General features: G+C 45.2%; 4 protein-coding genes across 14 annotated transcripts; all 4 read right to left on the bottom strand.

Moving 5' to 3' along the window:
• Positions 1 to 60: 60 nt before the first annotated feature.
• On the bottom strand, positions 61 to 2,787 carry LOC124463459 (GTPase IMAP family member 7-like). 3 transcript variants are annotated; one of them, XM_047015182.1, is made up of 4 exons: positions 2,399 to 2,512; positions 1,831 to 2,130; positions 1,665 to 1,708; positions 61 to 1,245 (listed from the first exon to the last, which is right to left on the bottom strand). In XM_047015182.1, exons 3-4 carry the CDS (start codon positions 1,690 to 1,692, stop codon positions 293 to 295), a joined length of 981 nt encoding a protein of 326 aa, XP_046871138.1. In that variant the 5' UTR covers positions 1,693 to 1,708; positions 1,831 to 2,130; positions 2,399 to 2,512; the 3' UTR covers positions 61 to 292. The 3 variants fall into 3 exon arrangements, with proteins under 3 accessions (XP_046871138.1, XP_046871137.1, XP_046871136.1); XM_047015181.1 differs by lacking the exon at positions 1,831 to 2,130 and having other exon boundaries at positions 2,399 to 2,523; XM_047015180.1 differs by lacking the exons at positions 1,665 to 1,708; positions 1,831 to 2,130 and having other exon boundaries at positions 2,399 to 2,787.
• On the bottom strand, positions 2,516 to 5,083 carry LOC124463462. 4 transcript variants are annotated; one of them, XM_047015187.1, is made up of 4 exons: positions 4,616 to 5,083; positions 4,430 to 4,501; positions 3,603 to 3,865; positions 2,516 to 3,436 (listed from the first exon to the last, which is right to left on the bottom strand). In XM_047015187.1, exons 1-4 carry the CDS (start codon positions 4,800 to 4,802, stop codon positions 2,795 to 2,797), a joined length of 1,164 nt encoding a protein of 387 aa, XP_046871143.1. In that variant the 5' UTR covers positions 4,803 to 5,083; the 3' UTR covers positions 2,516 to 2,794. The 4 variants fall into 4 exon arrangements, with proteins under 4 accessions (XP_046871143.1, XP_046871145.1, XP_046871146.1 ...); XM_047015189.1 differs by having other exon boundaries at positions 3,603 to 3,862; XM_047015190.1 differs by lacking the exon at positions 4,430 to 4,501 and having other exon boundaries at positions 3,603 to 3,892.
• A 1,123-nt stretch (positions 5,084 to 6,206) lies between these two features.
• LOC124463458 (GTPase IMAP family member 7-like) lies at positions 6,207 to 8,930 on the bottom strand. Of its 3 annotated transcripts, XM_047015179.1 has the most exons (4): positions 8,545 to 8,656; positions 7,977 to 8,276; positions 7,811 to 7,854; positions 6,207 to 7,391 (listed from the first exon to the last, which is right to left on the bottom strand). In XM_047015179.1, the coding sequence occupies exons 3-4, from the start codon at positions 7,836 to 7,838 to the stop codon at positions 6,439 to 6,441; spliced, it is 981 nt and encodes a 326-aa protein (XP_046871135.1). In that variant the 5' UTR covers positions 7,839 to 7,854; positions 7,977 to 8,276; positions 8,545 to 8,656; the 3' UTR covers positions 6,207 to 6,438. The 3 variants fall into 3 exon arrangements, with proteins under 3 accessions (XP_046871135.1, XP_046871134.1, XP_046871133.1); XM_047015178.1 differs by lacking the exon at positions 7,977 to 8,276 and having other exon boundaries at positions 8,545 to 8,667; XM_047015177.1 differs by lacking the exons at positions 7,811 to 7,854; positions 7,977 to 8,276 and having other exon boundaries at positions 8,545 to 8,930.
• Positions 8,662 to 11,229, bottom strand: LOC124463460. Of its 4 annotated transcripts, none has more exons than XM_047015183.1 (4): positions 10,762 to 11,229; positions 10,576 to 10,647; positions 9,749 to 10,011; positions 8,662 to 9,582 (listed from the first exon to the last, which is right to left on the bottom strand). In XM_047015183.1, exons 1-4 carry the CDS (start codon positions 10,946 to 10,948, stop codon positions 8,941 to 8,943), a joined length of 1,164 nt encoding a protein of 387 aa, XP_046871139.1. In that variant the 5' UTR covers positions 10,949 to 11,229; the 3' UTR covers positions 8,662 to 8,940. The 4 variants fall into 4 exon arrangements, with proteins under 4 accessions (XP_046871139.1, XP_046871140.1, XP_046871141.1 ...); XM_047015184.1 differs by having other exon boundaries at positions 9,749 to 10,008; XM_047015185.1 differs by lacking the exon at positions 10,576 to 10,647 and having other exon boundaries at positions 9,749 to 10,038.
• Positions 11,230 to 11,347: the final 118 nt, after the last annotated feature.

Here is an 11,347-nt window from a genome sequence, read left to right as displayed (position 1 = left end):
TTGATCAACAATAATTACTACATTGTTATTAATTAACCAATGATACCCAGTAGTCAATCATTGTAAATACTTAATTTATTCTTAATAATACACACAAACAATACTAAAAAGATTCAGGATGAAAGATTTATTCTCCATTCTTTGTGAAAATTTAAAAAATAGAAATCACTTACAGGACATGTTATCGCATAAGACAAACTAAGTTCAGAGTTGAAACTGAAAAATTAAGGTTAGAAAGTGTGAATGAAACCCAACAACAGAACATTCAAACTCAACTACTGATTACTATTTCTCATTTTCTCAACCACCTGCCCACAACATGAACCAGCTGGTCTTTAAACAGGAGACAACCACCCACAACCACCACTGCCAAATACAAAAAAATGTCTTTTAACAGGTAGTATGCCACTCCTGTTAGACCTGCAAAAACAATTAGGAATATTGCAACAAAGACGATTTTACTGGGCTGGCTCTCTGCCTCCTGCCTGGCCTCCTCCTCCTCTCTTCTCCACAGCTCCTGACGTTTCTTCTTAAGCTCCTCGTCCTTGTACTTGTCCTCCAGCTCTCTCTCTTTACGGCGGATCTCTCCGGCCTTCTGTGCCAGGATGCTCTCCTGCTTTTCCCTGACCCTCCTCTCCTTCGGGGGGTACAGCTGACTGCTGTAGCACCCTCCTCCATTTAAGGCCACCAGGGTGTCTATCTTCTCCAGCAGCCTGGACACCTGATCTGGTTTACTATCTGCGTTTTTGTTGTCAAACACCAAAAAACCGCCACTGCATTTGCGGATGAAGTCACGGAGGTTTGCATCGCTGCTTGCAATCACGTCATTAATGGACTTGCCCTCCAAGCGGTCTCCGTAGGTGAACAGCACGATGGTGTAGTCCCAGACATGGGGACCGAACGCAGCTTCAATCCGCAGGTTGGTCTCCTGGTCCTCCATGGTCAACCTCCCCAGAGGAACCACCACCACGAAGGCATGCGGCCCCGGCTCCTGCAGCTTCACACGCTTCAGGATCTCACGGAGGATCTCCTTCTCTTTGCGATTGGTCTCGAACAGTCCTGGTGTGTCGATCACAGAGATGGGCCTCCCATCGACCTCTGTCTTCTCCTTCTCACAGATCTGGGTGACCCTGGCCAGCTTCATGTCTGACTGAAACACAGGGCTGCCTATGATGGTGTTCCCTGAAGAGCTCTTCCCAACTCCACTCTTCCCAATCAGCATGATGGTCCATGCTGGCATCACATCTATGTTTAAAGGAAGTCATCTCTATTAATCACCCTATTAATGAACCAGCCAAACAAAACATCCAATTGTTCAATTGGTTTACATTTACATTTAGTCATTTAGCAGATACTCTTATCCAGACCGACTTGCAGTAAGTACAGGGACATTCTCCCCGAGGCAAGTAGGGTGAAGTGCCTTGCCCAGGGACACAACATAATTTTGCACAGCTGGGAATCGAACCGGCAACCGTCTGATTGGTAGCCCGATTCCAGCAAGTATTTAACTATTTGGAATTCAAATTGTTTATATATTTCTGTATTTGACATGATCTAAGGATTCTCTTTCAATTTGAGCTATTATTTCAAATGGTACAAAGTGCTAAAGTCACAACGTTGACTTTGATATGTCTTACAGTGAGTCGGCAACATTTACAACTCACCATTCTTAGCTGGATTATTTAACTCCATGGCCAGGACTGGTTATCTGTCAAAGTAACGTATCGACAGTTAAACTATAACACATGCAATACACTACTATCCGCTTAGTAGGCTCCTGTCTGAATGGTACCCAGGGAGTATTTAGATGTTATGTATAGTACAACGTGCCAGCGAAGAATGGCCATTTCAAGCATCTGGTGTTGCGTCATCATCACTCCGGCTTCACAATCGTGGTTTGAGGCTACTACGATGAGAGGACATTTGAGTTAGGCTGTAGATGGGGCACGCAACGGGTACAATGCCAATGAACTTTTAAGACGAATGCACTTTATAACGTATATTGAGAGTTCTTAACGTGTTGATGATACTTTAACAAGCCTGTACACATTACTCCCGACTCGTCCCGAGAGAAAACGTAGAGGATCTCAGGCCATGAAACCTCAGCAGGTTTAATGCAATCGCCCAGCCCTTTTGAAGTTACATTGAAAGTTGTAAATGAGTCAAATCATTACAATTTACATCATTACACACAACTTCCAAAATATTAAAATAGTCTATAGTTTAAGCTACCATTTAATACAACATTCTCCTTTTCTGCGTGATTGGACATTTGTGATTATTTGCAATCGTGTCGACAAAAGCAACGTAGAAATGTAGGGCCTATCGGTCTTTGTCAGTCACTAACCCTAAATGTTAGATGTTTTTTTTGGAACACAGGTAAAAACTGCTTTCTTACCTCTCGGTTGAAATCTACTACCAAAACAGCCTGAATGTTGTATGTTCTGAATTATTGAGCGAGTATTGAACAATCCTGCACGCAATGTCTGGCCTGTAAAGTTACTGAAAACAAAAGTGAAACTTAAAGCGTGATTTATTGTCCAAACATGGGGTGTTTGTGTGGTCACAACACTGAGTTGATTCTCTAGGGTTAGGTTTAACAACGTGAACATTAGCCATAAGTCCAACATTTAATGTCAAGCATGTTATACGAATTCATGTTATAATTCATTCCTGGCCTCGTCATCAATGTCTTATTTTCCAATCGAAAGTTTTAGAATGGGAGGGGGGCAGGGGAAAAATAACATTAAAACAGTGTCTGAGCAATGCCATTCAAGAGCACTTGTTCCTGACATCACTTCCTGTCAGCCAACCTCTGCAGCAGTGCGATGACAGTGTCCTGTTTGGAGGAAAGAAGCTCCAGGGCGGTGGCTATCCTTCCCAAGGACTCAGCCATGCGGACCTCCCTCCTCTCCCGCCTCCTCTCCCGGCCCTCGCTCCTGGTCCCCTGCTCCAGACCAGCCTGCTCCTCCTTCCTCCTCAGCACCTCCTGCAGCAGGGAGCTGCTCTCCTCCAGCCGTCTCTGCTGCTGCTGTGCCTGGCGAGAGGTAGAGGAGCAGGAGGTGGAAGAGCAGGAGGGGAAGGAGCAGGAGGAGAACCTGCTGAGCTTCTGTCTGTGCAGCCGAGCCCGACTCAGATGGGACAGAGCTCGACGGGAGGACAGAGGGACAGCTGCCGGTTGGGACTTGAGAGGGTCTGTCTGATTGGTCATCCCAGGGGGAGGTGTGTTCGAGGGGTTGTGAGGTGGGAGGGGTGTTGGGGCGAGGGTGGGCGTCTGAGTACAGGTGCTGAGGATATCGCCGGTGGGATAGAGAAGGGGTTGGAATTCTGGAACCACAGTCTCTGCAGTGATAGTTGTCATGGGAACGGTGGTCACAGAGACAGTGCTGCTGTTGGCCTGGGCTCCAATGGTGTCACCCAACATGGCTTCCATCATCTGGAGACACAGAGACTCAGAGAGTTGGGAGTGAACATGGAACATGGGAACAGTGAGACCAGGATGGAAAGGGGGGAACAGGTCAAGATTCAAGGAGCGACCTTTACACCCACAACAACCAGGGTGGTCACATAAAATATAAGACATGACAAAACTAGACACTGACCTCAAAGTACTCCCAGGAGGTTTTGGCCTGGCCCGTCTCCCGGCCACGGTCTTTCACCCTCTTGTAGGTGACGATCAGGTTGTTCCACTTGCGGCGGATGCGCTCCACAGGCAGGGGGTGACCTTGGGCCTCGAGCTCCTTCTGGACGCTCTGGAAGAGCTGCGAGCGCTCACGTGTCCCGTACAGACTCCAGCGGCGGCCCACCGCCTCGATCAGGAACACGATGCTCTGGTAGGTGAACTCTCCTGTGGTCACCTTGTCTGCTGAGAGAGGGGGGCGCATGGCGGGAGCTGTGTGTGTGTGTTGGGGAGTGGGGTTGAAGTCTTCATTCAGTGCTTTCATAGAAAACTTGGGGTGGCAAACCTAAATCCAAAGCCTTACCTGAATTTCAGGAATTCTAATATTCTGATGTCATATAAGCTACTCTAAAACGATGTCAATATGAGAGTTAAGGAATTGCATACTGATATACTTTGGTTTATTATTTTACTATTAATATATTTTTTTATATTAATACTATTTTATATTTAAGATTATTATGTTTATCGTATGCACCTTCCTACCACAGTAAATTCCTTGTTTGTGGAAACATACTTGGCGAATAATTCTGATATTACTAATTATCTGATGTGCATATACTAATACTGGAACTGTTAATTCGTTATTTTAATTATAGTTGCCGCAATAACTTTCTAAAAAGGTTAAAATAATACAGGCTTCTAGTGCACTAAAACTTCTTAGAAATAGGTTCTTTCAAACGTTTAGGACTACTGAAGGTGAAACTCGATCCACGGAGGACACAGAATGAGGCCAGAGTCGGACTTCACCTGGGGAGAGCTTCAGAATGGTTTTCCCTTCTGCGACTGTGAAGGAGTACAACCTGTCAGCGCTCACAGGACCTGGAAGAACCCGCACAGAACCACACAGAACCACACGCCTCAACGTCTGAAGCAAGGAATACATGAACGTGTGAAACCACGGCATGTTGAATGCGGTCGACAAGGATAACTCACACAATAAGATAGCGGAGGTGTTAGCAGCAGGCTGTTGGCACGGTGGGCTCTCCTGGTGTCTAGTCGCGAATCCGCCTCCTCCACGCGCTCTGCTGGTACCGTCTGCAGGGGTACATGAACCTGGACTGTCGGGAAAAAGCGACGACGACGCATACTCTACCAAAGACGCTTCCGTTTTAACGTTCATAACTGCAGCTAGGATTTGTCTAGAAATATGTTTTTCGGGATTGTGTGGAGAAAATATGCAATGTCTGAGTTCAATTAATTGTTAAAATGATCAAAAATAATTCGTATAAAAGTTTGGCACTCTGGACTCCTTTGCTCACAGGTGACAATAAAAAATAACGCTTAGAATTGCACTTTCCGTAGATCATTTTGTTCCAACTGCGCATACCCTCTTGACGCAATATAACAGGCTTGGGAAATGGCTGCGTTCTTTCTTGTCCAAACACGTCTGCGCAACGCTGATGCGCAACTCTGGGCAGGGATTCGCTGACACCTGTGATGTCATACGCAAGGACTGCAAAAAAACACAACGCACACTCATGACGCTTTCCACGTGCAGCAGCAGCAGCAGCAGCAGCCAGCTTTTCTTTTTCTAAGCAGCGCTGCATGACTTATAGTCTCTGTGAGGAAATGTAATAGAATTGTCTTTCTGATAGCTCCGACGCCAGCTCTGGAAACGATGAAATGCACATCCCGTCATTCACCATCTCATTCAAAATACCTCCCTTCATCCGATTGACATTATGAAAATCCTATATGGTATTCAATATTAAATGGATTAATCATGTTTGTTTATTGTTAATTATCTGTAACAGATACATTGTGCTACAAGAAGTTTTGGTTGAAAAAATGTTCATTGCAGTATTAAAAGAGTACAGTTCAGACATGAACGTTACATTTACATTTAGTCATTTAGCAGGCGCTCTTATCCAGAGCGACTTACAGTAAGTACAGGGACATTCCCCCCGAGGCAAGTAAGGTGAACTGCCTTGCCCAAGGACACAACGTCATTTTGGTACAGGCGGGAATCGAAACAGCAGCTTTCTGATTAATAGCCTGATCCCCTAACCGCAGTAAAGATACTGCGACTATTGCAGTAAAGATACTTTAAAACATAAAGACAAAAAAAAGTAGATTAGAGAAATTAAACACAGACCCCAGATTCATCTGAGGAAACTATATAAACTATTCTAGATTATAACAAATATAATTATAATTAAACAGTAGCACCTTGGATGAGCTCATAGTAAAACAAGAAAAGGTGCATGAAATTGTCACGACGTGTGGAGGGTGATTACCTGTCAGTGTCGCTTAAAAAAAAAAAGGATCCCCCCCCCCCTATATCCTTGTAAAAAAATCAACATTTTGTCAAAATACATATTTGTTAAAGGCTAGTCATGCATCATCTGTTTTCACTTTCAAGCATTTATAATTTATCATCCAAAACAAAACTGTTTGCGTCAATTACATTTTATTGTCGATTAAATGTTAATGAATTTTGTGATAAGCAACATTTGTCAATACGTTGATCAACAATAATTACTACATTGTTATTAATTAACCAATGATACCCAGTAGTCAATCATTGTAAATACTTAATTTATTCTTAATAATACACACAAACAATACTAAAAAGATTCAGGATGAAAGATTTATTCTCCATTCTTTGTGAAAATTTAAAAAATAGAAATCACTTACAGGACATGTTATCGCATAAGACAAACTAAGTTCAGAGTTGAAACTGAAAAATTAAGGTTAGAAAGTGTGAATGAAACCCAACAACAGAACATTCAAACTCAACTACTGATTACTATTTCTCATTTTCTCAACCACCTGCCCACAACATGAACCAGCTGGTCTTTAAACAGGAGACAACCACCCACAACCACCACTGCCAAATACAAAAAAATGTCTTTTAACAGGTAGTATGCCACTCCTGTTAGACCTGCAAAAACAATTAGGAATATTGCAACAAAGACGATTTTACTGGGCTGGCTCTCTGCCTCCTGCCTGGCCTCCTCCTCCTCTCTTCTCCACAGCTCCTGACGTTTCTTCTTAAGCTCCTCGTCCTTGTACTTGTCCTCCAGCTCTCTCTCTTTACGGCGGATCTCTCCGTCCTTCTGTGCCAGGATGCTCTCCTGCTTTTCCCTGACCCTCCTCTCCTTCGGGGGGTACAGCTGACTGCTGTAGCACCCTCCTCCATTTAAGGCCACCAGGGTGTCTATCTTCTCCAGCAGCCTGGACACCTGATCTGGTTTACTATCTGCGTTTTTGTTGTCAAACACCAAAAAACCGCCACTGCATTTGCGGATGAAGTCACGGAGGTTTGCATCGCTGCTTGCAATCACGTCATTAATGGACTTGCCCTCCAAGCGGTCTCCGTAGGTGAACAGCACGATGGTGTAGTCCCAGACATGGGGACCGAACGCAGCTTCAATCCGCAGGTTGGTCTCCTGGTCCTCCATGGTCAACCTCCCCAGAGGAACCACCACCACGAAGGCATGCGGCCCCGGCTCCTGCAGCTTCACACGCTTCAGGATCTCACGGAGGATCTCCTTCTCTTTGCGATTGGTCTCGAACAGTCCTGGTGTGTCGATCACAGAGATGGGCCTCCCATCGACCTCTGTCTTCTCCTTCTCACAGATCTGGGTGACCCTGGCCAGCTTCATGTCTGACTGAAACACAGGGCTGCCTATGATGGTGTTCCCTGAAGAGCTCTTCCCAACTCCACTCTTCCCAATCAGCATGATGGTCCATGCTGGCATCACATCTATGTTTAAAGGAAGTCATCTCTATTAATCACCCTATTAATGAACCAGCCAAACAAAACATCCAATTGTTCAATTGGTTTACATTTACATTTAGTCATTTAGCAGATACTCTTATCCAGACCGACTTGCAGTAAGTACAGGGACATTCTCCCCGAGGCAAGTAGGGTGAAGTGCCTTGCCCAGGGACACAACATAATTTTGCACAGCTGGGAATCGAACCGGCAACCGTCTGATTGGTAGCCCGATTCCAGCAAGTATTTAACTATTTGGAATTCAAATTGTTTATATATTTCTGTATTTGACATGATCTAAGGATTCTCTTTCAATTTGAGCTATTATTTCAAATGGTACAAAGTGCTAAAGTCACAACGTTGACTTTGATATGTCTTACAGTGAGTCGGCAACATTTACAACTCACCATTCTTAGCTGGATTATTTAACTCCATGGCCAGGACTGGTTATCTGTCAAAGTAACGTATCGACAGTTAAACTATAACACATGCAATACACTACTATCCGCTTAGTAGGCTCCTGTCTGAATGGTACCCAGGGAGTATTTAGATGTTATGTATAGTACAACGTGCCAGCGAAGAATGGCCATTTCAAGCATCTGGTGTTGCGTCATCATCACTCCGGCTTCACAATCGTGGTTTGAGGCTACTACGATGAGAGGACATTTGAGTTAGGCTGTAGATGGGGCACGCAACGGGTACAATGCCAATGAACTTTTAAGACGAATGCACTTTATAACGTATATTGAGAGTTCTTAACGTGTTGATGATACTTTAACAAGCCTGTACACATTACTCCCGACTCGTCCCGAGAGAAAACGTAGAGGATCTCAGGCCATGAAACCTCAGCAGGTTTAATGCAATCGCCCAGCCCTTTTGAAGTTACATTGAAAGTTGTAAATGAGTCAAATCATTACAATTTACATCATTACACACAACTTCCAAAATATTAAAATAGTCTATAGTTTAAGCTACCATTTAATACAACATTCTCCTTTTCTGCGTGATTGGACATTTGTGATTATTTGCAATCGTGTCGACAAAAGCAACGTAGAAATGTAGGGCCTATCGGTCTTTGTCAGTCACTAACCCTAAATGTTAGATGTTTTTTTTGGAACACAGGTAAAAACTGCTTTCTTACCTCTCGGTTGAAATCTACTACCAAAACAGCCTGAATGTTGTATGTTCTGAATTATTGAGCGAGTATTGAACAATCCTGCACGCAATGTCTGGCCTGTAAAGTTACTGAAAACAAAAGTGAAACTTAAAGCGTGATTTATTGTCCAAACATGGGGTGTTTGTGTGGTCACAACACTGAGTTGATTCTCTAGGGTTAGGTTTAACAACGTGAACATTAGCCATAAGTCCAACATTTAATGTCAAGCATGTTATACGAATTCATGTTATAATTCATTCCTGGCCTCGTCATCAATGTCTTATTTTCCAATCGAAAGTTTTAGAATGGGAGGGGGGCAGGGGAAAAATAACATTAAAACAGTGTCTGAGCAATGCCATTCAAGAGCACTTGTTCCTGACATCACTTCCTGTCAGCCAACCTCTGCAGCAGTGCGATGACAGTGTCCTGTTTGGAGGAAAGAAGCTCCAGGGCGGTGGCTATCCTTCCCAAGGACTCAGCCATGCGGACCTCCCTCCTCTCCCGCCTCCTCTCCCGGCCCTCGCTCCTGGTCCCCTGCTCCAGACCAGCCTGCTCCTCCTTCCTCCTCAGCACCTCCTGCAGCAGGGAGCTGCTCTCCTCCAGCCGTCTCTGCTGCTGCTGTGCCTGGCGAGAGGTAGAGGAGCAGGAGGTGGAAGAGCAGGAGGGGAAGGAGCAGGAGGAGAACCTGCTGAGCTTCTGTCTGTGCAGCCGAGCCCGACTCAGATGGGACAGAGCTCGACGGGAGGACAGAGGGACAGCTGCCGGTTGGGACTTGAGAGGGTCTGTCTGATTGGTCATCCCAGGGGGAGGTGTGTTCGAGGGGTTGTGAGGTGGGAGGGGTGTTGGGGCGAGGGTGGGCGTCTGAGTACAGGTGCTGAGGATATCGCCGGTGGGATAGAGAAGGGGTTGGAATTCTGGAACCACAGTCTCTGCAGTGATAGTTGTCATGGGAACGGTGGTCACAGAGACAGTGCTGCTGTTGGCCTGGGCTCCAATGGTGTCACCCAACATGGCTTCCATCATCTGGAGACACAGAGACTCAGAGAGTTGGGAGTGAACATGGAACATGGGAACAGTGAGACCAGGATGGAAAGGGGGGAACAGGTCAAGATTCAAGGAGCGACCTTTACACCCACAACAACCAGGGTGGTCACATAAAATATAAGACATGACAAAACTAGACACTGACCTCAAAGTACTCCCAGGAGGTTTTGGCCTGGCCCGTCTCCCGGCCACGGTCTTTCACCCTCTTGTAGGTGACGATCAGGTTGTTCCACTTGCGGCGGATGCGCTCCACAGGCAGGGGGTGACCTTGGGCCTCGAGCTCCTTCTGGACGCTCTGGAAGAGCTGCGAGCGCTCACGTGTCCCGTACAGACTCCAGCGGCGGCCCACCGCCTCGATCAGGAACACGATGCTCTGGTAGGTGAACTCTCCTGTGGTCACCTTGTCTGCTGAGAGAGGGGGGCGCATGGCGGGAGCTGTGTGTGTGTGTTGGGGAGTGGGGTTGAAGTCTTCATTCAGTGCTTTCATAGAAAACTTGGGGTGGCAAACCTAAATCCAAAGCCTTACCTGAATTTCAGGAATTCTAATATTCTGATGTCATATAAGCTACTCTAAAACGATGTCAATATGAGAGTTAAGGAATTGCATACTGATATACTTTGGTTTATTATTTTACTATTAATATATTTTTTTATATTAATACTATTTTATATTTAAGATTATTATGTTTATCGTATGCACCTTCCTACCACAGTAAATTCCTTGTTTGTGGAAACATACTTGGCGAATAATTCTGATATTACTAATTATCTGATGTGCATATACTAATACTGGAACTGTTAATTCGTTATTTTAATTATAGTTGCCGCAATAACTTTCTAAAAAGGTTAAAATAATACAGGCTTCTAGTGCACTAAAACTTCTTAGAAATAGGTTCTTTCAAACGTTTAGGACTACTGAAGGTGAAACTCGATCCACGGAGGACACAGAATGAGGCCAGAGTCGGACTTCACCTGGGGAGAGCTTCAGAATGGTTTTCCCTTCTGCGACTGTGAAGGAGTACAACCTGTCAGCGCTCACAGGACCTGGAAGAACCCGCACAGAACCACACAGAACCACACGCCTCAACGTCTGAAGCAAGGAATACATGAACGTGTGAAACCACGGCATGTTGAATGCGGTCGACAAGGATAACTCACACAATAAGATAGCGGAGGTGTTAGCAGCAGGCTGTTGGCACGGTGGGCTCTCCTGGTGTCTAGTCGCGAATCCGCCTCCTCCACGCGCTCTGCTGGTACCGTCTGCAGGGGTACATGAACCTGGACTGTCGGGAAAAAGCGACGACGACGCATACTCTACCAAAGACGCTTCCGTTTTAACGTTCATAACTGCAGCTAGGATTTGTCTAGAAATATGTTTTTCGGGATTGTGTGGAGAAAATATGCAATGTCTGAGTTCAATTAATTGTTAAAATGATCAAAAATAATTCGTATAAAAGTTTGGCACTCTGGACTCCTTTGCTCACAGGTGACAATAAAAAATAACGCTTAGAATTGCACTTTCCGTAGATCATTTTGTTCCAACTGCGCATACCCTCTTGACGCAATATAACAGGCTTGGGAAATGGCTGCGTTCTTTCTTGTCCAAACACGTCTGCGCAACGCTGATGCGCAACTCTGGGCAGGGATTCGCTGACACCTGTGATGTCATACGCAAGGACTGCAAAAAAACACAACGCACACTCATGACGCTTTCCACGTGCAGCAGCAGCAGCAGCAGCAGCCA

The sequence above is a fragment of the Hypomesus transpacificus genome, unplaced genomic scaffold (assembly GCF_021917145.1).
Source record: "Hypomesus transpacificus isolate Combined female unplaced genomic scaffold, fHypTra1 scaffold_283, whole genome shotgun sequence".
NCBI classification, from domain to species: domain Eukaryota; kingdom Metazoa; phylum Chordata; class Actinopteri; order Osmeriformes; family Osmeridae; genus Hypomesus; species Hypomesus transpacificus.
This window is presented reverse-complemented; position numbering and strand designations above follow the sequence as displayed.

What these genes read in the sequence shown, in the direction of transcription:
- LOC124463462 (XM_047015187.1), bottom strand. Translation starts at nt 4,802, where the DNA reads ATGAACGTTAAAACGGAAGCGTCTTTGGTAGAGTATGCGTCGTCGTCG. An exon ending in CATTCTGAAGCTCTCCCCAG is followed by an intron (nt 3,866 to 4,429) that starts GTGAAGTCCGAC and finishes CCCCTCTCTCAG; the next exon opens with CAGACAAGGTGACCACAGGA. An exon ending in CCTCCTGGGAGTACTTTGAG is followed by an intron (nt 3,437 to 3,602) that starts GTCAGTGTCTAG and finishes CTGTGTCTCCAG; the next exon opens with ATGATGGAAGCCATGTTGGG.
- LOC124463460 (XM_047015183.1), bottom strand. Translation starts at nt 10,948, where the DNA reads ATGAACGTTAAAACGGAAGCGTCTTTGGTAGAGTATGCGTCGTCGTCG. An exon ending in CACCTCCGCTATCTTATTGT is followed by an intron (nt 10,648 to 10,761) that starts GTGAGTTATCCT and finishes GGGTTCTTCCAG; the next exon opens with GTCCTGTGAGCGCTGACAGG. An exon ending in CATTCTGAAGCTCTCCCCAG is followed by an intron (nt 10,012 to 10,575) that starts GTGAAGTCCGAC and finishes CCCCTCTCTCAG; the next exon opens with CAGACAAGGTGACCACAGGA.
- LOC124463459 (XM_047015180.1), bottom strand. Translation starts at nt 2,630, where the DNA reads ATGTTGGACTTATGGCTAATGTTCACGTTGTTAAACCTAACCCTAGAG. An exon ending in TAGTAGATTTCAACCGAGAG is followed by an intron (nt 1,246 to 2,398) that starts GTAAGAAAGCAG and finishes CTTTAAACATAG; the next exon opens with ATGTGATGCCAGCATGGACC.
- LOC124463458 (XM_047015177.1), bottom strand. Translation starts at nt 8,776, where the DNA reads ATGTTGGACTTATGGCTAATGTTCACGTTGTTAAACCTAACCCTAGAG. An exon ending in TAGTAGATTTCAACCGAGAG is followed by an intron (nt 7,392 to 8,544) that starts GTAAGAAAGCAG and finishes CTTTAAACATAG; the next exon opens with ATGTGATGCCAGCATGGACC.